The 22,619-nt window shown below is 37.3% G+C and overlaps 3 protein-coding genes across 3 annotated transcripts; 1 reads left to right on the top strand and 2 right to left on the bottom strand.

Annotated features, from left to right (window-relative positions):
* Window positions 1-1,369: 1,369 nt before the first annotated feature.
* On the bottom strand, window positions 1,370-4,211 carry LOC133778375 (uncharacterized). The gene is made up of 10 exons (XM_062218272.1): window positions 4,000-4,211; window positions 3,798-3,909; window positions 3,359-3,486; window positions 3,040-3,179; window positions 2,836-2,904; window positions 2,526-2,661; window positions 2,328-2,390; window positions 2,182-2,225; window positions 1,709-1,809; window positions 1,370-1,626 (listed from the first exon to the last, which is right to left on the bottom strand). The coding sequence occupies exons 1-9, from the start codon at window positions 4,073-4,075 to the stop codon at window positions 1,723-1,725; spliced, it is 855 nt and encodes a 284-aa protein (XP_062074256.1). The 5' UTR covers window positions 4,076-4,211; the 3' UTR covers window positions 1,370-1,626; window positions 1,709-1,722.
* Window positions 4,212-5,471: 1,260 nt separating this feature from the next.
* Window positions 5,472-13,613, top strand: LOC133778373 (methyl-CpG-binding domain-containing protein 13-like). Its single transcript, XM_062218270.1, has 9 exons — window positions 5,472-5,699; window positions 6,488-6,631; window positions 6,719-6,820; window positions 7,370-7,738; window positions 8,888-8,980; window positions 9,160-9,294; window positions 10,218-10,281; window positions 10,413-12,454; window positions 13,086-13,613. The coding sequence occupies exons 1-9, from the start codon at window positions 5,616-5,618 to the stop codon at window positions 13,140-13,142; spliced, it is 3,090 nt and encodes a 1,029-aa protein (XP_062074254.1). The 5' UTR covers window positions 5,472-5,615; the 3' UTR covers window positions 13,143-13,613.
* LOC133778374 (elicitor-responsive protein 3) lies at window positions 12,864-14,739 on the bottom strand. Its single transcript, XM_062218271.1, has 5 exons — window positions 14,530-14,739; window positions 13,936-14,001; window positions 13,634-13,763; window positions 13,303-13,417; window positions 12,864-13,210 (listed from the first exon to the last, which is right to left on the bottom strand). Exons 1-5 carry the CDS (start codon window positions 14,594-14,596, stop codon window positions 13,136-13,138), a joined length of 453 nt encoding a protein of 150 aa, XP_062074255.1. The 5' UTR covers window positions 14,597-14,739; the 3' UTR covers window positions 12,864-13,135.
* Between the last annotated feature and the right edge of the window lie 7,880 nt (window positions 14,740-22,619).

The raw sequence follows: 22,619 nt of genomic DNA, 5'->3' as shown, positions 1-22,619 counted from the left end.
AGTGTATATCCTTTTGTTTTCATTTTATGAGGAGGCAATCATCATATATACAGTTGAAAAGAACGCAACTTTGTAGGTTTTGAAAAATTGTATTAGACTACAATGATAAAGGCACCATCATTATGCCCTGAAGATGAATTATTATATCTTGTAGATTATACTAAAAGTTCATATTTTTTTGGTTATATTCAATTATTTTTCTCTCTCTCTAAAGACCCTTTTCCCACCTGGTAATGCTGTGACTATTTTGGTTAGAGGATAGACTCTAGCTATACTAATAAATTTAGACCACCTTAGGTAAGAAAAAGTTTAGACACAAAAATTAGAAGCTAAGTATGTATGTAGGGAGTTCATGCAACTACCTCTTCAAAGATTGGAAAAAGATTATGATGTCACAAGGTTCCATGTGTGCTTAATGAAAAGTTGTAAATACAAGTTCAGTGAGAGCACACAAATGAATTGCCAACTAATTTTGGCTTCATTATTTTATTATTTCTGAGACTGACTGGTGGGGTTGAGGTTTGCTACCTATGAATATTAAACTAATTAAAATAAAGAGAGAAAAAAAATGATAATAAGTCATCATTTCTCTACGTGTTGTGGTTTTTGCTCCATGAAGTCAAGCAATCTATTTGGAGGGTTTTGGAGATGTAACTTCCTCATGAGAAAAAAACAAAGAAGAAAGTAAACGGTTTCATTATATTTGCGGTGATATAATATAATATGTCTCTTTAAGAAGCCAAAGAAAATTAACGTCAGCACTTAAAACTATGTCAGTGAGTCAGTAACTAACACCTTTGTGAAGACGAAGATAGTTTATATATAATGTTTAGTTGATCTCCATGATCATCAGACTCTAAGAGAGAGAAAATTTTGAGAGAAAAGTTCAAGAAAACCTACTATAGGATACATCAATTTCTCTATTATAAAGTAGCATTAGTTAGGATGGGATTGGCTAAATTATAATACATAGTGCTTCCCCGCATGGATTTTTTATTTTTAAGAAAAGAAGGTTCAACAACCTTGTGGTTGGTACAGAAAATAGTACATTAGACATTAATAATACTTAGACGAGAAACCTGTTCTGAATTTTCTGAAGCAGTACGAATTTTAAAGTATTTAGAAATTTTCTGAAGCTATATGACATGACTTTTCTCAAAAGGTGATAAACAATGGTATATATTGTCATAACTCATTGAAAAAGAAATTCAATCAATTTTTTTGAATATTAATTACTTTCTTTCCGAATAAAATCGTGCTAACAAGTTTCTTGGTGTACTTTCATTTTTGCTTGGTGAATACACAGAGGCTAGAATTATTGTGGAAGCGATTTACTAATAATGCTTAACACCAACTATAGACATGAATATTCTGTTTCGTCAAATTCATTTAGCATATCATGTTTACATTTGAGAAATGTCAAATGTAAATGCTGTGCAGAAAACAATTTCAAATACTTATCACATCCTTATTACAACAGATGAAATGAGACATGGGAACATTTTCCTGACACAAAGGATTTAGGATTAATGTAATGCAAAGTATGAAAAACGAATAAAGATATTATCACCTGTTTACTTGTCTTCGATGATAAAAACAGGATGAGCTAGAATGCTTATGAAAACCCTGCGAGCAATGAAAGATAACTTTAGTACCTTTGTCACGTTTTTAAGCTATAAAATAGAATAGAGTTGAAGGGCAAACCCACCACAAAATCCCTCGCTACATAATGTCAGTGCCGACTGGATCAACCAAATAGTAGACGGATAATGTTCTTTGAGTGATTGGCTCAAACTTAGTCCTCCATATCTGTGTCATCATAAGTTCAAAGATGATTCATCTCTTTCTCTCAAGTGAAGATCATACATTCTTTTTGTTGCAATGACTGGCCTAGGAAGGAAATATGTGATTGAAATTGATGCAAAATAAGGGTTTCTTTTATCAGAGTTCATATATTCTTTAGATCCCAATGGAAAAAGGTACTTCAAATTCTCGAGTTCATCTTATATCCAAAAGAAAATTAGAAGAGATTATCTGTTGAAATCAGGTCACTTTGATCATGTCAGCTAAAGGTTTGGAGCACAATAAAGAAGGTAAAAAATGGTACAAGTCCAAGCGCAATTTGCAATGAGCAGAATGCTAGATGCATAAATAAGCTAAAATAATAAATTTCCTCCTTACATCTTTGTATTCTGAACTGCTTTCAAATATCTGAAAAGCTTCAACTACAAAATTCAACAGGTGAAAAGCAGTCAACAGAATGAGCATTTCACATAATCATATATTAGATAATGAATGAGGAAGAAGAAAAAGAAGAGGCAGCTCACGTGATCGAAATCGAATGACCACTGCATGTGCGTACTCCTTGCTGCTAAGATTAAAATTTTGACCTGATGCTCATAAAAGAGCCATTATTAAAACAAATCCAGAAAAGGAATATTCTTCCATATTAACGAATAAGGAAAAGAATAACACAAAAGAAAAAACCGTAAAAATAGAGCAAATGATTAATAGCTCAAACAAACCTTGGGTAGATTGGACAATCAAAGATGGAAATCCCATTATTAAGCTTTGCAAAGAAGTCAATGCATCTTCAGTTAGTCCAATTGTGTTATCCTTAAATGAAATTAGAAGCATAAACTCAACACCATAGTTGAACTCCTGCTCCCAAGAGAGGAACCACTTCAGAATTCACTTTTAGATAGAAGAAATAATTTAGGCCCAAGAGGCATAATTAAACTAGTTTAATTCATGTACAGCTGAAAGAGAACAAGAGGATCTAAAATCTAAGCTTTTTCATATCATCAATGAAGGAAAAAGAATGTTGTTTCCAACCTCTCCTTTTCGAAACATAGGAAGGACATCATCTTCTACTTCAGATTCATAATCCAGGTTAAGTAACCCCTGATAACAAACACAATGTATCCAGTGCAATTATCAGCAGAAGATTTAAACTACTATAATACAAGTCAATTGACATAAGAACTAACTACAAGAATAAAAGGAATAGAGTGCCGGTGTTTACATGTTAGAGCATACATGGCAGTAAGGCAACACATGCTCTTTGAGAACTCCTAAGTAGAAAGGCTTTTCGTAAAACTTGACCAAATCATCCTTTTTTTGGAAGCGCACGTAGACAGCATGCGTATAATTTTCGTCATTTTGATTAGAGATGCGTCCTACAGGAGTAATTAACAGGGATAAATTATGCATATCATATACTGCAAAACTACCAAACTAAAACAGCGTTTTGTCAAACTCAGTTTTCATTTAGTTTTATCAAAACTTATGGGCTCTATTCATATCCATATATATATATATATAAATATATATTTATATTTATCTAAAGCAAGCTCACCTAATGATATTGAAAGGATTCCACCCATTTGATACTGAGTTGTATAGAGATAATCCAGCATATTATTTTCCTTCTCTTCTGATAAATCCTCCGTTGCTTTAAGCAGACACAAATGCTCCACAACTTTTCTGTGTGAATAAATAAAAGACTCATAATAAAAAAGTATAATCATAGTTAAAAAATAATACAAATTTAGAAATTAAGACAAACTGCATGCATTGGATATAAGAACCTACCAACTAAGACACAATTTTTTTGTTTCGGCTTAAATCTCGATAATATGACTCTAAACTACCATTCTTGACTTCCGTTTAAAATAACATAAGAAATTAAAAATCAAGTAATAAGCAATGCCCTCTAGTTGCTTGACAAAATGACAGCTCTCAAGAAATGCAACAGTAAGACACAAAAGTTATCCAAAGGAAAAAACACGACAAACCTTTTCCTCATCACATTTGAGCTTGAATTCTGCTCCAAAGAGGCTGAAACTCTCATACCCACGCTTCTACTTCTACCGGATCGCGTTTCCGGAACTCCTTTCAACCCAGAAACTAAAAATGCCACGAAAGAACAAAACCCGAGTCATAGATTGTCCCAGACAAAAATAAAGAAACGTTTTCTCAGTAGCTAGCTTAAGTTACCAGGTTTAAATCGAACAGGGGAGGAGACGAAGTATATGGGCGAGGAGGGTCTGAAGCAATGAGCTTGAATGAGCATTGTAGTAGTGCCGGCGGCGGCGGCGACGGTGGCGATGGCAGGTGACAGGGCTATGACTTTTGGTTTGGTGTAGTTCTTAGTTTCTTGGTCAGTATTTATTTGTGTTTGATAACACAAAAATCTTTTCCAATGTATAAAACGGGTGGCCAAGGAAAAACGACATTTTAAAACTGGCGCCTTTTATTTAAACTAAAAACAACGAGAAAAAACAAATAATTCTGTTGTAATTTATGGATAATTAAATTCATCAAATATTATCTAAAATATAGTTTAAGACAAAGAAGATCGAAATGTATTGATATATATTATGCATGAATAATTATATAATCTTAGATAAAAATGAAATAAAGAAAAAATATATCTCAGATGATTATTAATAATTCGTTTTAAAACTATATAATTAAGTACATATAATACAAACTCCACAAGAGTACATGACATAATTAGATGAAAAAAATATGGTAGAAATAGAGAAAAAAAATTATTTGACAAGTGAAAAAATAGAGTAGAAATGGGAGAAGGATAAAATCTCATTTCTAAACTAAAAAAATAAAATCAAAATTATTATCTCTTATATAAATCAAAATATTTAAATTTAACTGTATAATTATATTATCTTATTTGTGCTCTATTTATTAAATTCTCGTCCTACTAATAAATAAATAAATCAATAAATCATTTTTTTAGCCGATAGATGAAAACACTAACAAAAAAAAAAAAAAGGAAAATGGCGTGATTCATGAGAATGTTATGTGGAGACTTTATAATCTTGTTTAATGTCTTACTGTTCCAATTTCTTTAAATAAAATGTCTAATTTTAGCTGCACAATTTTTTTTTAATACAAACGACAACAAATATTGAGTCAGTGATGACAATAAGGATGAGATTGAACTTTTAAGAAAAAAACGACACCTAGTTTTCTCAAACAATACCATACGACAATGGCGTGCTTCATAAAACGACATATCGTTTTATTATACTTAAAAGCGCTGAATTATACCAAAAAAAAATAGCACGTGTTTATATATTTTCAACTGATAAATTTGTAATAATATTTTATGAAATGGACAAATTAATTACAGAACCGGCAGCCAATAAACAAAAATTACGATTAGTAATTTATTTATTTAATGGAAATTATAAGTTTATCTATTCTTAATTAAAATATTTTTTTTTGTTAGTTGGGAAAGTAATTAAGCACATCACTGTATTTGTATTGCATTAATGGAGCTTTAAAAAAACAAAACACTTGCCTTTATCCAAAAAAGAAAAGAAAATAATAATAATAGTCATTAATTTTTTTATAAAAAAAAAAATCACCGAACTTATGGAACACGTGGCAAGAAAGTGGATTGGCTCTAGTTCTCCATTTCCTTCACTATCGTTTACTCGTCAGATGAGAGACAAACGAAGACTAATGCTCGAACCCCCAAACCTAGAGAGAGAAAAAGACAGGAAGAGAGAGGAAGAGAGAATTTGATCACCGGATAAGTCCTAGATTCCGGTCATTTCTCAGCGTCGACGGGAATTTTCTCCGATATGGTTGCCAAAAAATCCTCAGAAAGGCTTCCCGCCGGGTGGACCGTACAGTATAAAGTCCAAAAGGCTGGTCGAAAAGTCAAGGTGTATTTCGTCCTGTAAATTCTAGGGTTTCTAATCTGGGTGTTGAAAGTTTCACTGTTTTGACTCACTCAGCTGAGATTTTCTTGTGGTTTTGTAAACCGATTCTGGTCCCAGAGTTGAGATCGTGACCTTAATTTGAGCTTCATTGAGTTCTGATGTCACTAAATTTAGGATTGCATTTGTTGAATTTTTTTATTAGAAGTAAATTTCTTTTGGATTTTTCATGTTTGGTTCAATTTTCTTTTTGGCTGTGTGGAACATAGAATGGGCTTGATTGTTGTGGGTGTATGAAACGTTCTTGCTTTGGAAAAGAATTAGGATTGCATGTTGTGTAGCTCTATGATGAATTGCTTTAGGCGATTTAATTTTGCATCTTTGGCTCCTATGGAAAAATTATCGATACAGTGGGTTTTATTTCGTTTGTTCTGGTGTTGAATGTTCAGGGTAAGTGGGGTTTTAATTATTACTTGTGATTTACAAAAGAACACAGGTATAGTTTGTTAGATGCTGAATTAGCTTGGGATGTATGGTGTACTTTGATGATTTTACTTTCCTTTGTTGTTCTTTATGAAGCTTATCTGTTAATTTTGGAAATGTCAAATCGAGAAATGTAATTATTACTATTGGAACAATGATCAACGAAGTTACACAAGTGTGAGACTGTGAAAATTTAATATAGTTAATGTTCAAAGAAGAATGTAAAACACTCGAATGAAATGGAAATCTTGAAAATAAAAGTATCAGGTTGTGCCGCAGCTAATGGTATCATAATTTACTTGCCTTAATAGATCTATACAAATTTGGAAACTGGGAAAGAGTTCTTTTCCAAGGAAGATCTTTTAAACTATATTGAAGCGGGAGGTGATCATTCTAGTGAGCCTCAATCAACTAATAGTCACATAACAAAGCATGCAGAAAGGACTCCTTCGCAAGTGAGACATAGTTGTCTTCTTCGCTCTTTTGTTACTGTTCATTTGCTTTATCTTTTTATTCAGTTGGTCACTGTTTCTTGCTAACAGCCTGTAAGTGACGAAGATAAGCTTCCCAAATGGTTACCCAAGGGTTGGAAAGTTGAGGTGAAAACCCGACAGAGTGGTTCTCTTGCTGGAAAAGAGTATAAGGTAAGCAATATTTGCTCAAAATTCTTTGAATGTATATTGCCATGGTTCCTTCCCTTTCATGTTTATTACCAATTTTGGTGGACATTACAAAGTTTCCATTACTGTGTCCTTGGCTTAATTGCAGATTCACATCAACAATGCCATTTAGAGTACTTCAACCTAATTAAAAACTTTCAAATTTATTTTCAAGAAACACTTATAATTAGTGTTAAAAGATGTTTTGTAACTGTCGCTTCTACTTGTTAGACATCTTTTGATTTATGCTTATATTGTTTGTCTGTCAAATCTTATAACAAGTTCTATATTCTAATTTCTAACCATGTTCCTTTTGAATTTTCTATATATCTATGGCTGTTTGTACCAAAATTTTGTTGTTGGGGGTCAAAATTTATTTTGTACTATTAAGAAAGAGTTTGATCTGATTATGATAAACTTTTGTGTTAATAAGAGTTTGTGATGTGCCTTTTGTGTTATGTTTTATGTGAGGTTGTTTTGCTTCCAGTGAGGATACTTCCTTTGGTTTCTTACTTGACTGTATTTTTTTTGCAGTGTTACATTGACCCATTAAACAAATGCAAATACTATTCCAAGCCCGAAGTTCTTCGATATCTCAAAACGGCAGGAGGGCGCAAGACCAGTAGACAAGGAGAAGCTAAAACAGTTAAGGATAATAGCTGTGTATTCGAAGATGCCAAAACAGTAGAGGATAATAGCTGTGTATTCGAAGATGCCAAAACAGTAAAGGATGATAGCTGTGTAACAAAATATGCCGAAACAGTAAAGGATAATGTCTGTGTATCCAAAAAGGCCAAAGCAGTTAAAGATAATAGCTGTTCATCGAAAGATGTCAAGCCAGTAAAGGGCAATAGCTGCATATCAGAAAAGAAGGCTGGAACCAGCATGTACTCTGCAGACAAAGTTTGTTTCTCTTACTACATTTATGCTAGTTTTTTCCCCCTCTTTCTTTCCTTTGAGAAATATTCTATAATAATTCATCCTGGTGAAAGAAAAAGATCTGCATTGAACTCAAAATCCCTGATTGACATATCATAAATGTTAAACTTTCGGCCCAAGAAGGATTAAATACACTTACATAAAACACATAACTTCTTAACTACAATAAAATTAGCTGATATTTTATTCTTACTTCAAAGTAGAAATCTTTTGTAGATCATGAGCATTAAATTTGTAATTTTTAGCTTACAAGTTTCTTCCTTGTCTTTGATTTTAGATGCATTTCGTCTTTACACAAAATTCACGTTTTTTTTTGTTTGACAAATAGGTTCATTTTCATTTTGCAGTCTGTGTAAATAGCCTTAATTTCTTCACCAGGACATATCTATATTTTCTAGGAGGTCTATATTTATAATTAAATTTTTTAAGATTCTGTCCATGATAATGACTTTATTACCAGTCCTCATTCATTATCTACTTATTCCTAAAATGAACTGTATTTTAGGGGAGTTCTAAAAAAAATAGTAATTTTAGGACTACTTTTGTCAATTGTGATGTTCTGAGGATGCTTTAATGGCATTGAGATGGATGTAATTTTCCTCGGACATAGGATATTTCTGAAGGGAGGTTTTTCAGAACATCTAACTCTGTCTGTATTTCTTGGTTTTCTTGTAAATCATTTTTCATGAAATGTACAATGTAATAGAAGGGCTGTTATTTTTTAGAAGTTAGTACAGAAGAATATTACCAGGAATAATGTGTTTAAAGAAGAAAGTAAAGGAACTAATGACAAGTATATATGAACATTTGTAACTGAATTTTATGCTTGGACTGAGGATATGTGTATTGAGTTTTTACTTGAACAGAATATAGTTACACATACATGTATTAATTAAGTGCACTACTAAATTAATACATTTGGAGGCCAAATATATCTTAAACTGAGATGCCCTGATATATTGTAATTCAAACTGACAAAGAAATTCACATCCATACGAACAATGTCTTCCCCAAAATTAGAAGTGGCATTACAAACAAATAATGTTCTAGCATTCTGTAAGTGTGAATTTTGTGTTGCTAAGACACAGCCCTGACAATATAAGTATAATCTAGGTTGTTGAGAAGTGTGAAGCGGAAGATTTACCTCCAGGATGGACAAAAGAGCTCAGACCACGAAAAAATTCAAAAGTTATTAAACATGATCCGGTAGGTTTTCATTTTTTATTTTTCTTTGATAGAGTTGATCTCAGCCCCTTTACTCACCGCGCATCTTCCTTTATATGCATATACACATTCCATCATAGATTATTTTTCTTGCTTAAATCATGTTGAGAATTTGTCAGGTTTATTTTATTGAGTAATGTACTAATAGACTAAATGTTCAGTATTATACGGATCCGGTTAAAGGATATGTATTTCGCTCCAAGAAGGCGGCATGGCACTACATAAAAACTGGAGAGGTTGGTAGACAGGTAATTAAACCAAAGGATTCTGAAGAGTCAATGAAGGATGAAACCACAGTAAGTGTGATACATTCTTGGTTCATAATTGCGTTGTAATTTTTATTGTTAAATTTGTTCTCTACAACCTTTTCTCTAAGTTCATGATTATTTTTAATGGTCTCAAGAATATGATACAAGTTTTGGTATATGTCAAGAATGCTTACTTAATATTGCACTAAACATTCGTGACTTTTTTTGGGGGAAAAGAGCATTGTACCCTAGGAGAAAAGAGAGTTTGATATGTGACTAGGGAATGTAATCAACAATATACTAGAGAGTTTCATACGTGACTGAGGCAAATGATGCAATCATACATATACTATATAGGTCACCATTAGTTATTATTCTTATGATTTTGTTGAAAGGTCAGAGTATTGAAAACACTGAAGATTTTACGAGTTTCTGAACATGTGTTTTTTGTGTGTATCAAGGAATGCTATAATCATAAATAATTTCGTATTTCCTTAGGTATGTGAAAGTAATCACTGAATAAATTGTATGCTCAGCGTCTTTAATTAGCAATTTATAAAGCATGTATTTTATTTATCAGCTACTGTCATCAATTAATATTTCCTTTTACTCATTAATAGAGCAAACCCAATGATTAATGGAATATTGTCTTAACTCTTAACTAATACTTTTATTGCCTTATTTGTTTGGGAATTTATATACATATGTGACTAATGTTTTTCTCTTTTTAATTTGCTTTTAACCCTTGCAAGAATGAAGAATTAATGTCTAAACTTCCCTTATTGATGAAAATTATTAACCTGCCAAATCACCGCAAATGTATATTCTTATGTGGCAATTTTTGAAAGACTAATAGTTTTGTTTTTTATTATAATTATTCAAATAGTATCCCTTTTGACATGTATCATCATATTGAACAAGAAATTAATATTATTGGACCTTGAATGTAATACATCTTTCTGTCTGTTTAGTCGTCATCCGCAGCTAAAAGGCAAAAAATAGATCATCCTGCAAGCAGGCAAGAGCTTTTTGCAGGTGAGATCACACATTTTAATTGATTCTCAAAACTTACTAGCAATATAGAGAGGCTACTCCAATCTAAAGTTGCCAATGGCAAGCAGTTATTCTGAACTCCTTTGCTCCTGTTGGGGAAATGACTGCTGCAGGTAAGATGGGTTCTGAGAAGAGCAATATAGAAATGCCAAAAACTAGAGGCTCAAAGATATCAAGTGCCAAGAGGGTGTCCCCTGAAGCCAAGGTCACAATTTCCGCTAGAGATGAGACTATCCAGGAAAAGCATCTGATAGATAATACAACTCAAGAGTTTGTTGAAACCAAGGAAAAAAGTGATCTGAAAAAGTCTTCAATGTTAAAAGTAGAAAGGTCCAAGAGACGTGGAGACAAAAATTCACCACTTTCCAATGCTGGAGCGTCTAAGAGAACTCGAGGAGCAAACGACACTGCCAAAGATAGCCCTGTCTCAACACCTGCACCTGATATCCTGAAAGAAAAGACTTTTCTTAAGACAGTGGAAAAGAGCAATGTCAGGGAAGCACAGGTTACTTCTAGAAACTCAAAGGACACGAAAGTGCATAACTTGCCTCCCCGGTCTTCAAAAAGGCTTGCGGGAGCTGAACCTGATAAGGTGTTGAACTTGGAATTGGGTGAACGAGCTCTTAAAACTGAAATTATAAAAAGCAGAAAGACTGAAGTCATTCAAGATGCAGGTTTGACTTTAGATGTTTTGGCAGATGGATCACCAGCAAAGCTTGTGACAAGTCTAGAAACAAAGTTCGTAGACCGTGCTTCTTCTATCTCAAATGATTCATTACTCAGAGATTCATCAAAGAAGAGCTCAGAATCCCTTAAAGACCAGGTGGCTCCAGAGAAGTTGCATGTAAATCTGGAAACTGATCATCTGAATGACAGTTCAGAACCACAGCTTAGTCTTCTGTTTGGCTCAGACCCATGCCTGGACTTTGCATTCAAGACTCTTTTAGGTGAATTACCACTGGATGATTCTCCTCTAGAGGGGCCTATTTTGACTCCGGAAGATGATTCTCCTCTAGGGTGGCCTATTTTGACTCCGGAAGATGATTCAGTACAACATATCTCGCTTGAGAGTGTTATCGAAAAAAGCAGTACTGAAAGAGTTCGCACAAGCAGAAATAAACCCAAGAATAAGAAAGAGCCTAAGTTGCCTCATCGATCGTCAAAGCGACTTGCTGGGGCTGAACCTGAGTTTGTGGCTAAGTCTGTGGCCATTGAACGAGCTCCTCAAAGTGCTAGTAGAAAGCGTAAAGATAAAAGCACTAGCTCATCCACAAATGTGCTGCCTGAAGCAAATCAGCTGCTTGGGGCTGAGCCAGAAACGAATCAGCTGCTTGGGTCTGAGCCAGAAACAATTCAGCCTGTTGGGGATGAGCCAGAAGCAAATCAGCCTGTTGGGGCTGAGCCAGAAACAAATCAACTTGTTGCTGAGCCAGAAACAAATCAGCTAGTTGGTGCTGAGCCAGAAATAAACCAGCTAGTTGGTGCTGAGCCAGAAACAAATAAGCTTGGTGTTGAACCAAGAGCTGAGCCAAAAACAAATCAGCTGCTTGGGACTGAGCCAGAAACAAATAAGCTAGGATCTGAGCCAGAAGCAAATCAGCTGCTTGGGGCTGAGCCAAAAACAAATCAGCTGCTTGGAGCTGAGCCAGAAACAAATCTTCAAACTCAGTTACCTAATACAGACACTTCAATGCAGGCAGAACCAATAAATAAAACATTGAACACTTTCAAGGATTCTGAGGCCCCTCAGGAGCAACAACAGATGCATGAGACTCAAAAGGCAGAACCTGAGACCTTTTCATTTGTCGATTATTGGTCCGACCCTTGCCTAGATTTTGCATTTAAGACTCTGACCGGTGTTATACCAATAGAGGAAAGTTTTGCACAGGGCGATTTCCGAGCACAAGTTGATATCTCTCAGAACCAAAGGAACGGTGGTTCAACACTGCCGGATTTTGGCTCACCTAGCTTGTTTCAAACTGACATATCATCCCAGTTTGATACACCAGAAAAGTCTATGTTAGGCCCACCATCGTCAGCATCGACTCCTACATTCCTGCCTGCAGGAAATGTGAATTTTCCTAGTTGCAGTGGTATTCATTCCCAACAACAGTGCTTGGAAGGCAATAATAGTAACAACGATTTGCATCAAAAGGTAAAGTCTTAAAATCTGGCTGCTACTTTTTGAAATGTAGTTTCACGTCTTTTGTGATATAGTTATGAAAACAGTCTCAGTACGAAACTGTTGTAAAAGTTGTACCTTGATACAGTTGTGTTGTTGTACTTGTAGTGGTCCCAAGAAAACATAACAAACTAAAAAATAGTTCTCCCTGTTGTAAACTGGTCATGTTTCGTACCATTTTATTGGGAAATGAACTGGTCATATGGATTATTGTTTCACTGAAAATTTTAAGGCCTTGGACATTGACCCTTGCCGAATAATGTAGAGTTAAGTTTTTTTGAGACTCACTGGTAGTTCAAGTTCCGAAAAATTATTTTTCTTTTTTTTTCTTTTCAATTTGGAGATTATTTTCAACATTGTAAACTGGCATATGATTCGAGTATAATTGTAATGCAACTAATCCACATGCATAATAACTTAAACATGCTCAATACATTTGATTATGTCTCCATCCAAACCAAAGTTCAAGCCAAAAGAAAGAGAAAACATCGAAACCAAACCAAGCCAATGTTTATACAACTACATATTCGAAAAACTTCCCAAACAGTAAGGTAAATTTATTTCCATCGCAAGAACTCAAATTCTGGTATCATAAAAATTGCAGCAGGTCATGGACACTCTCAGTCGGAAGACTCAGATTATGGACACTCAGACTCAGTAGCCGGAGGAAGACTCTTTCCATCCTCCCAAACTCTCCTCTTCAGCACCGTAGTTGTGCTCACGGCGTACCTAAAGATGTAAAACAAGCAGTTAGCTCCATCAGCTTTTCTAATTTCAGATATGAACTTTGAAGTAACAAATGTTAAAAGATTAAAAGGTACCTCAGGAATGAAATTGAGGCCAACTCTGATCTCTCCACGATATTCTTGGTCCTTTACTACGTTATAAACAGTTGGTGGGATGCTTCCTTCCGTAAACAAAGCATCTAGTGAGATACTGCAACAACAACAGAACACATACATATGTATGTAAGTATATTTTTTCAGAATATGAAAAGGGTTTGCAGGAATCGAAATGAAGTAATTCAATATTCATTGAGATTATGGTTTATACTATGAACATGTTACAAAAGTACAAACAATACAGGTAAGTGAAATGCCTCCATTTTCACTACAAATGTTAAACTTGTATATATTGGATTACAGTACTTACGTTGCTTCTCCAACGAAATCATCCTGGGTAATGCCGTCACTGTCCATTATTTTCAAGGTGAGTTCTGAAACTCCCTCAGAGTTCACGCTGAACACAAAATTTTCATTCCATTCTGGCTCAGTCCCTTTCCCTGGTTGCACCAGAATATTTGTACAAAACCAAGTTTTATTATACGTTATCAGTCATATCTAATATCTATGGATTAGAATGACCATGCATATGTACACCTATACTATATATACATAATAAAGATCATATTTTTCACTTTTTATCAAGAAAAAAGTTGAAACTTTTTTACTTACCAGATGCAACACTGCTTTTCTGCTCTTGAGTTCGGCAAGTAAGGATGACATAAGGATCCATATCAGCTGCCCAAAAAAATAAAAAATAATGATATTTATATAATAAACCATATGGATTAGAAAACCCCAAAAAAAATCTTATTAGTTAAAGGTGGCCATAGCTTTATGTATCACACCCTTTCCTTTCTATTTTCTCTTTCTTTTTACCAAACTATTATGGACGGATTTGTACATAAAAAGCATATCTTAGTTCCAAAAGACAAGTCCGTATATTGGATTTATAGATTGTGATTTTCACAAATGTAAAATTTCCGTTGATGCATTTCATGATAATGTTTTTGAACAGATCATATAAATTATAAGAAATGATCGATCACCATAAACATATTAATAATTGCATCATATATTATTACCTTGAATTACCCTCCCCAAAAAAAAAAAAGCCTAATTTTCCCATATTTTCTTGTGGTTTCTCAGCCACCAAACAGAGCCAGATCTCAAACAATATACGACAAAGAAAAAAACCCAGAAGAACCCAAATTGAAAAATGATCAAAATAATAAATGCAAGTGAAAGTGATAGGAAAACACTTACAGAGAAAATCTGTGTTCTCAAGACCTTTAGCATTAACAAGAAGAACTTCAAGGGTTCCTTGAGCCATTTTTTTTTCTTCCGGATTCTCCGAAGAAAATTAGAAGAATAATTAGAGATTATGGTAGAGAAAGAATTATAGATCTAAACAAAAAATAAGTAGTAAAGAATTGACACTTTTTCTTGGGTAGAAAGAAAAAATGGAGATGGAGAATATAATAATGTAATTAATTATATGATGGTTGGGACCCATAATTGCTATGAACTCAACCGGTTCGGACCAAACCGGGTTTTGCGTTACTTTTTCCACATTTTCTTCGTTTAAATTACAAAGTCAGAACAAAATGGACTGTTGGACGTAGATCACATGATGCACGTGCTATCTTTTTATTATTATTGTTATATATATTTTTTATTATGCAACTTTTTTATAATAGGAAAGAAGAAACCATATCTTTTATAAGGAAATGATTTAGGGAAATTTGAATTTTTATGTTTAATGAGGGGTGTTGACCACGATTTTGGCCAACAACGAGTAGACGTCAAAACTACAATAAACCTTCAAGAGAAAAAATACGACACAGATAATTTTATAGTGGTTCAACCCCAATTTATTGGTAATAGCCTAATCCACTTAGAGTTGTGAAATATAGATCCTACACTTAAGATCAGATGAACTTGAGCCAACTGAGTTTCTTAAGTGTAAGTAGAAAAATACATAGTTTTTATCTCTAAACTCTCTTAGAAGATGCCCCAAGACCCCCAAGTAACAGTCCCAAAGTCTCCAAAATAGAGAGTTTTTTTTTAGTCTCAAAGATCACATCCCCCTTCAATGATTCCATGAGCCCTTTATTTCTAGGTTCATGGATCGTACATAAATATCTCCCTTTTACCGAGTCTTTGGTTCTTCCAACAGACTTTAATTAATAAAATATAAATAAATATAATATTACAACAATATGGCTATTATTTCGGGATATCTGAGAGATTCCCGCGCAGGTATGACCGATTCTTGTTGATGTCGTTACTGGGATCTTTTGCGTAGCCCTGCTCTGTTTAGTCGGTCCACATCACACCCAGGAGGAAAACTGAAGGGCCAAAGCACTCCACTGGTCGGCCAACACATGACTGGGCGGACAAGGACCTGACTGGGCGGACAAGCACGTGACTGGGCGGACAAGCACATGTCTGGTCGGCCAAGGACATGACTGGTCGAACAAGCACCTGACTGGGCGGACAAGCACATGTCTGGTCGGCCAAGGACATGACTGGTCGGACAAGCACCTGACTGGGCGGATAAGCACATGACTGGTCGGCCAAGGTCATGAATGGTCAGTCATGACACTTGACTAGTCAGTCAAAAATCTTCCCTGGTCTACCGGGTCACTCCTAAGCCAAATTACCCAGCCATTCCTTGCCATTTGTCACTTCTATTGCCACGTCATCGAACTCCAATTTTCGGGGATAACATTTGCCCCCCAAGTTTATTATACGATTTACTCGTATGATAAAATTTTGTTCTAGCAAAATGTTTTTGAGGTCATCCAAAAACTTCCGTCCAGTCGGTAACTTTCATTTTTGTAATAAACCCACGATTGAACTTTTCTTTTGATTTCTTCAAATTCCATTCTTTGAGCTTGTTTGAATAGCTGATTTGAAATGCCTATTTGGTCCCCGGGACCCAAATAATTTCTTAACTACTAACCCTTGGGTGTATTGTTTCCTGCTGCTCAGACGCCTGCCTGGCTCTTCGGACACACGAACCATAACTCTGCAGATGTGCTAGGCCCCTCGGACATGCAGACAGCAGCTCCTTGGATGTGCACTCCAGGCTGTTCGGACACAGCCCCCAACCGCTCGGACGCAGCCCACACACCGCTCGGATGCAACCCTAGCTGCTCGGACAGCCCACACGCCGCTCGGATACAGCCCCAGCTGCTTGGACGCAACCCACACACCGCTCGGATGCAGTCTCCAGCTGCTCGGACGCAGCCCAGACATCGCTCGGATGCAGCCTCAGCTGCTCGGACATCAGCCTTCGGACGCACGCGCGGGCCTGCTTCGGCACACTCGGCATCTGCTCGGTCATCACCCAACCGATCAGGCATATGGCATAGCTACTCAAGCATATGCCTAAAACTTATCTCTCCAAAAACCATCAAAACACCTTGTTTGAATCTCCCAAAAGTATTTTGAGAGATTGATTTCTCTCAATCAATCTTGGGAAAAAATTGACTTCTCTTCTCAAAGACATTTTTTCACTATGCTGTATTTACTTTGCATGCATTTGTTCGTGTTTGTTTGATTCACTCCAGAGACTCATCGTTGTTAGTCATGCCCAACAATAGAGTTTCCTACTCGACCAGTGATACATGCTCAGATGACCAGGGAAGTTGTCTCTGTTCTCTCGACCAGGAAAACTTTGCACCTGATCAACTAGACTTTGTACCTGGCCAGTAGTTTACTCTTTTTTCTTGTGAAGACAATTGTTGCTTAGCAGCTTTGATATTTTTCTCGTATAGTCGAGCTGTTGGCATTTATACTATACTTTTCTTTGTTAACTTAAAACATTCTAAGTCTTTTTATACTTAAAAAGTTATAAGTTTTTTGTGAATAGTAAAGTCACTCTGATGTATGCCTTATATTTTCGCATGAGTACTTAGTTTTCTAACTTTGAAATTCTAGACATTTCATAAGTCCATACTAAGTATACTTTCTCACACTCTTATTGCTCTAACATTTTATGAGCATAATGTTTATTGTCACACGAATATCTGCTTCTAACTTGAAATTTTAAAAAATTCCAAGTTACTTAAGCTTTGTCAAACAAGTTAGCTTAATTACCTTTTTGGACTTCGAAAATTTACAAGTCAACCTAAAAACAGATATCTTAACTTGTGCTCTTATTGCCTGTGTTAAATTATATACCAGCATACCCCATGTGCCCCCCAATCAATCGAGGGTTGAAAGATTCTAGTCACTTGCTACTTGACCGAATCTGTTCGAGCAGTTAATTGCTCGTGAAACACATAGAATATATTTAAAATATTCGAGCAGTTGAACACTGCTTGAATGTATCGACTAGCTGAACACTGTCTGATTTTACCGACCAGTTGAACACTATTCGAATAATTAACACACATGCACATTTGTAGCAAGAATCGACCACGCTGCGCGTAATCTATTTTATTACTCGTAAATTAAAAAAGGACAATACGTGTCTAATAACGAGTCTTTAACAACAAAAATTGTTCAAAAATAGATGATTGGTCAGCAAATAATTAGCTCATAAACCAAAATTTAAATAACAAGTTAAACAACTTGAAATTAAACCACCACTCTGAAAGCGGTATTTAGAAATAATATATTCCCAGACGCTCGCCGTTCTAGTGGCTCCTGATCCTAGCACTCCCGCTCAGCATACTTCTCCCTTGCTTCATTGCTTTCCTCAGCCAAGTGTGGACCTCCACATACAGTGTCTAAGGTAAAGTCCACAGGTCCGGGCTGTAAGGGTGGAGATCTTTGTCGTTTGAACCCAGGATTGCTGCTACCTTTTTCTTCTTGGGGTGTCTCTGCCCGGTACTTCCTCAACTTGCCCAACCAGAGAAGAAACTCTATCTCATCCTTGAGGTGATTGCATTCATTCGTGTCGTGACCATAATCTCCATGGAAATGACAAAACTTATTCATGTCTCTCTTCTTCATCTCTTTCTTGATGGGTGGAGGTTTCTTGTAGGGAACCTCTTCATGACTAGCAAGATATATTTCCGCTCGGTTGGCCGAGAGAGTGGTGTAATTAGTGAACTGAGGCTCATACTTGGTTGGCTTTTCATTTGAACTCAACTTTGCTTTCTTTTCCTCATGGTGGTCAGACCCATTATTTCCACGTTTCTTTCCACCATTATTAGGAGAGTCAGTTGATCCGCCCGGATTGTTTATGCCATTCTCTTATTTCTCGATTGCATCATCCAATTTCATATACTTGTCTGCTCAGTCAAGAAATTGTTGAAGTGTTGAAATTGGATTTCTATGTATACTATCCCACAAAGGGCTCCGATAAGTTATCCTAGCGGATAGGGCAACCATCTTCCCCTCGTATTCTACAGCAGTTTCTCTATTGGCTTCTCTCATGAATCTCTTGATATAATTCTTTAAAGACTCATCTTTTCCTTGTTTGATATCTACCAAGTGGTTGGCATAAACTGGTGGAGTTCGGGCAGTGTTGAATTGTCTACAAAACTCCTTCCTGAATGCTTCCCAAGAGATTATGGAGTTCGACTTAAACTTCCAATACCATTCCTGGGCAGTATCTGACAAAGTAGTCGGGAAAACTCTACACCGATAATCGTCACTTACTCCAAGAAATTCCATCTTGTCCTCGAATTTCCCAACATGTCTAATGGGATCTGCCTTTTCTGTATATACTGGCAGAACCGGTGCTTTATATTTTGTCGGCGGCTGGGCTGCTCTAATCCGGGCACAAAATGGGCTGCCACTCCGGTGGTCTATTGCATCTATCCCGGAAGGTCGTTTTGACAAACCTTGCACTGCAGCTGTTAGCACGTCAAGCTGGGCTTGGATGGCTGGTGCAACTGACGAAGTTCCAGGGTCTTGACCGCCTGGTAGGGCATTACCATCTGGTGCACTGTCGTGAAGTATTTCTACTTGACTGGCAGGGCGGTTCAGATTTTTCCCTTCGACCGGGACGTTCCTCCTCTTGTTAGTGATAACATCCCTTAGATCCTTCCGGGAAGCATGCTCTCCTGCCCGATCGAACATCGTACTCTTCGATTTTCCAGAGGGCTTACTACGCGGGACTTGCTCTCTTATACTACGCTGCTGGCCGGGGTGCAGTGGAGGCTTTTTGGTACGTCCCGGGCAGTCTTTTCCTCGTTTTTGGTCATGGCCCTCCTTTTCCTTTGACTGGTCAGTGTGATGACTATCAGCCTCATCACGACCATGCCCATCTTTGAATTGTGAGGTCCTCTTATCTCGAGGAGTCCTAGTCTGATCCTGCCTGGGTGGAGTCCTTTTACTGCCCGATCGGTGACTTCCTGATCTCGAAGTTTCTGATCGTTGGCTTCTGGAGGGAGTTCTAGAGTTCTCCCTCTGTGTTGATGCAGTTCTAGAGCGGGCCCCATCATCTTCCCGACCAGGGGGGTTACTCCTACTTCTGTCCAGCCCACGAGAATTGGCTCTGTCAGTGGTCCTCCGATCAGCATTATTATTTCTTGCTCCCTGGGAGGCTGTTCGTGCCGCGGCTTGAGCATTGGCTTAGGCCAATTGGGTAGCCGCCTCTAGAGCAAGTGCTGCTTCACGATGTTTTCGGTCGACTTCCTCCTGTCGTTGTCTGAGCTCTTCACTTTTGGCCTCCATATCGCGCCTTTGCTGCTCTAACGCAGCTCTCTGCCTGGCCATATCTTCAGTGAAAGACTCCTACCGAGCATTGAATTGCACCATCTCCTCTTGGAAAGCACCTATTGCTTCCCGGAGTTGTTCAACTTCTGGAGTGGTCTCCTCGAGAAACACCCTGGGCTCAGTCTCTGGGTTTTGCGGTCCAGGCTCTTCAGATCTAGCAAGCTCCTTTGACGTGCCTCACTTTTTGGATTCCACATTGGTATTCTTGGGCGCCATTTCGATATGATAGTCCTGTGCTTCTTCTCTTCAGGCTCTCAATGAAAGCACCAAAATGTTGACCACGATTTTGGCCAACAACGAGTAGACGTCAAAACTACAATAAACCTTCAAGAGAAAAAATACGACACAGATAATTTTATAGTGGTTCAGCCCCAATTTATTGGTAATAGCCTAATCCACTTAGAGTTGTGATATATAGATCCTACACTTAAAATCAGATGAACTTGAGCCAACTGAGTTTCTTAAGTGTAAGTAGAAAAATACATAGTTTCTCTCTCTAAACTCTCTTGGAAGATGCCCAAGAATCCCCCAAGTAACAGTCCCAAAGTCTCCAAAATAGAGAGTTTTTTTTTAGTCTCAAAGATCACATCCCCCTTCAATGATTCCATGAGCCCTTTATTTATAGGCTCATGGATCGTACATAAATATCTCCCTTTTACCAGGTCTTTGGTTCTTCCAACAGACTTTAATTAATAAAATATAAATAAATCTAATATTACAACAATATGGCTATTATTCCGGGATATCTGAGAGATTCCCGTGCAGCTATGATCGATTCTTGTTGATGCCGTTACTGGGATCTTTTGCGTAGCCCTGCTCTGTTTAGTCGGTCCACATCACACCCAGGAGAAAAACTGAAGGGCCAAAGCACTCCACTGGTCGGCCAAACACTTGACTGGTCGGCCAACACATGTCTGGTCGCCCAAACACTTGGCTGGTCGGACAATCACATAATTGGGCGGACAAGCTCCTGATTGGGCGGACAAGCACGTGACTGGTCGGACAAGCACATGACTGGGCGGACAAGCACGTGACTGGTCGGACAATCACCTGACTGGGTGGACAAGCACGTGACTGGGCGGACAAGCACCTAACTGGGCGGACAAGCACATGTCTGGTCGGCCAAGGACATGACTGGTCGGACAAGCACCTGACTGGGCGGCCAAGGACATGGCTGGTCGGACAAGCACCTGACTGGGCAGACAAGCACATGTCTGGTCAGCCAAGGACATGATTGGTCGGACAAGCACCTGACTTGGCGGACAAGCACATGACTGGTCGCCCAAGGTCATGACTGGTCGGTCATGACACTTGACTGGTCAATCAAAAATTTTCGCTGGTCTACCGGGTCACTCCTAAGCCAGATTACCCAGCCATTCCTTGCCATTTGTCACTTCTATTGCCATGTCATCGAACTCCAATTTTCAGGGATAACAAGGGGTATTAAGTCAAAAAAATAAAGAAGACTCTTTGATCATTTCAAAATAATGCCAAAAGTTTTGACAGTACCCAAAATGTCGCTGCCACAAAAATCCCCCCCCCCCCCCCCACGCACTTTTGATTCTCCTCTCACTCTCCACTTGCTCACTCTCACTCTCTCAGTTCAGCTCTCCCCCGCCCGAAACCCATCGAACCCAGCCTGTCTCGTTGCCATCGAACCACTGTGCCTCCGTCAAGCTCCCTTCAAGATCTCTGTCGAACCCCCGTGCCATAAAAACCAAAGAGCTGCATCTCCGTCGAATCCCTATGCCATAAAAACCAAAGGGCTGCATCTCCATTGAACCCTCATCTCTGTCTCTCCGTCTCGCGTTTCTCGTCTCCGTCGACCTTGATCAAAACCCACGGGATTCAAGTGTACAAAGGTAAGTTCTTGATATATTTTTGATTTGTTAGTGTTAAAATATAGGATTGTTTGTGTATTTTTTTGTTTTTATTTTTATTTTTTTGGGTTTGTGTATGGATTTTTGTTTGTGGTTGGGATTTTTGTATGGAATGTAGTGGGAATCATAGAATGAATTGTTGGAAAATTTTCTGGTTTTCATGAGATTGCTCGATAGGGGTTCGATGCTGGTTCGATGGGGGACTTAGTTTAGCATTTAGGGGATCTAGGTGTATGCTCGATGGTGATTTGATGCATGCTCGATATTGGTCCGATGGGGTGGCATTAAGAGTTTCCAGATGCACGGTCGATGGGGTTCGATGTATGCTCGATTTGGGTTCGATGGGGTAGGCATTTAGGGGTTCGATGGTGATTCTTAGGGTGGGCCTTGTTAGGAAAATATTGTTTTGCCTCAATGGAAATGATTGTAATATTACAACTCTATGCAATAATATTACAAGTAAATATAGATTGATTAAATAAGGTTACAACTCTATAACTGAAAATACAAATAAACTAAAGAAAGGAAGAAGAAGACGATGAAGAAGACAATAGTGAGAATACAACTCTAAGCAAAAGATTACAAGTAAAATAAAGTGTTTAGACCAAATGAAAAGATTACAACTCTTAAACAAAATATACAAGTAAATAGAACAAGAGAATAAGAAGAAAAGCAATAGAATAAAAAGAAGAACAGAAACACAATCAAACTCTCACTTACACAACCTAAGTGAAGAGGATTGGGGATCACCAACTTGAACAAGGTTTAGAACCTTTGTCCAAAAGCTTATTTCCC

The sequence above is a fragment of the Humulus lupulus genome, chromosome 5 (genome assembly GCF_963169125.1).
Source record: "Humulus lupulus chromosome 5, drHumLupu1.1, whole genome shotgun sequence".
Taxonomy (NCBI): domain Eukaryota; kingdom Viridiplantae; phylum Streptophyta; class Magnoliopsida; order Rosales; family Cannabaceae; genus Humulus; species Humulus lupulus.
Note: the sequence above shows the minus strand (reverse complement) of the source record. Positions and strands in the feature narration are given on the sequence as shown.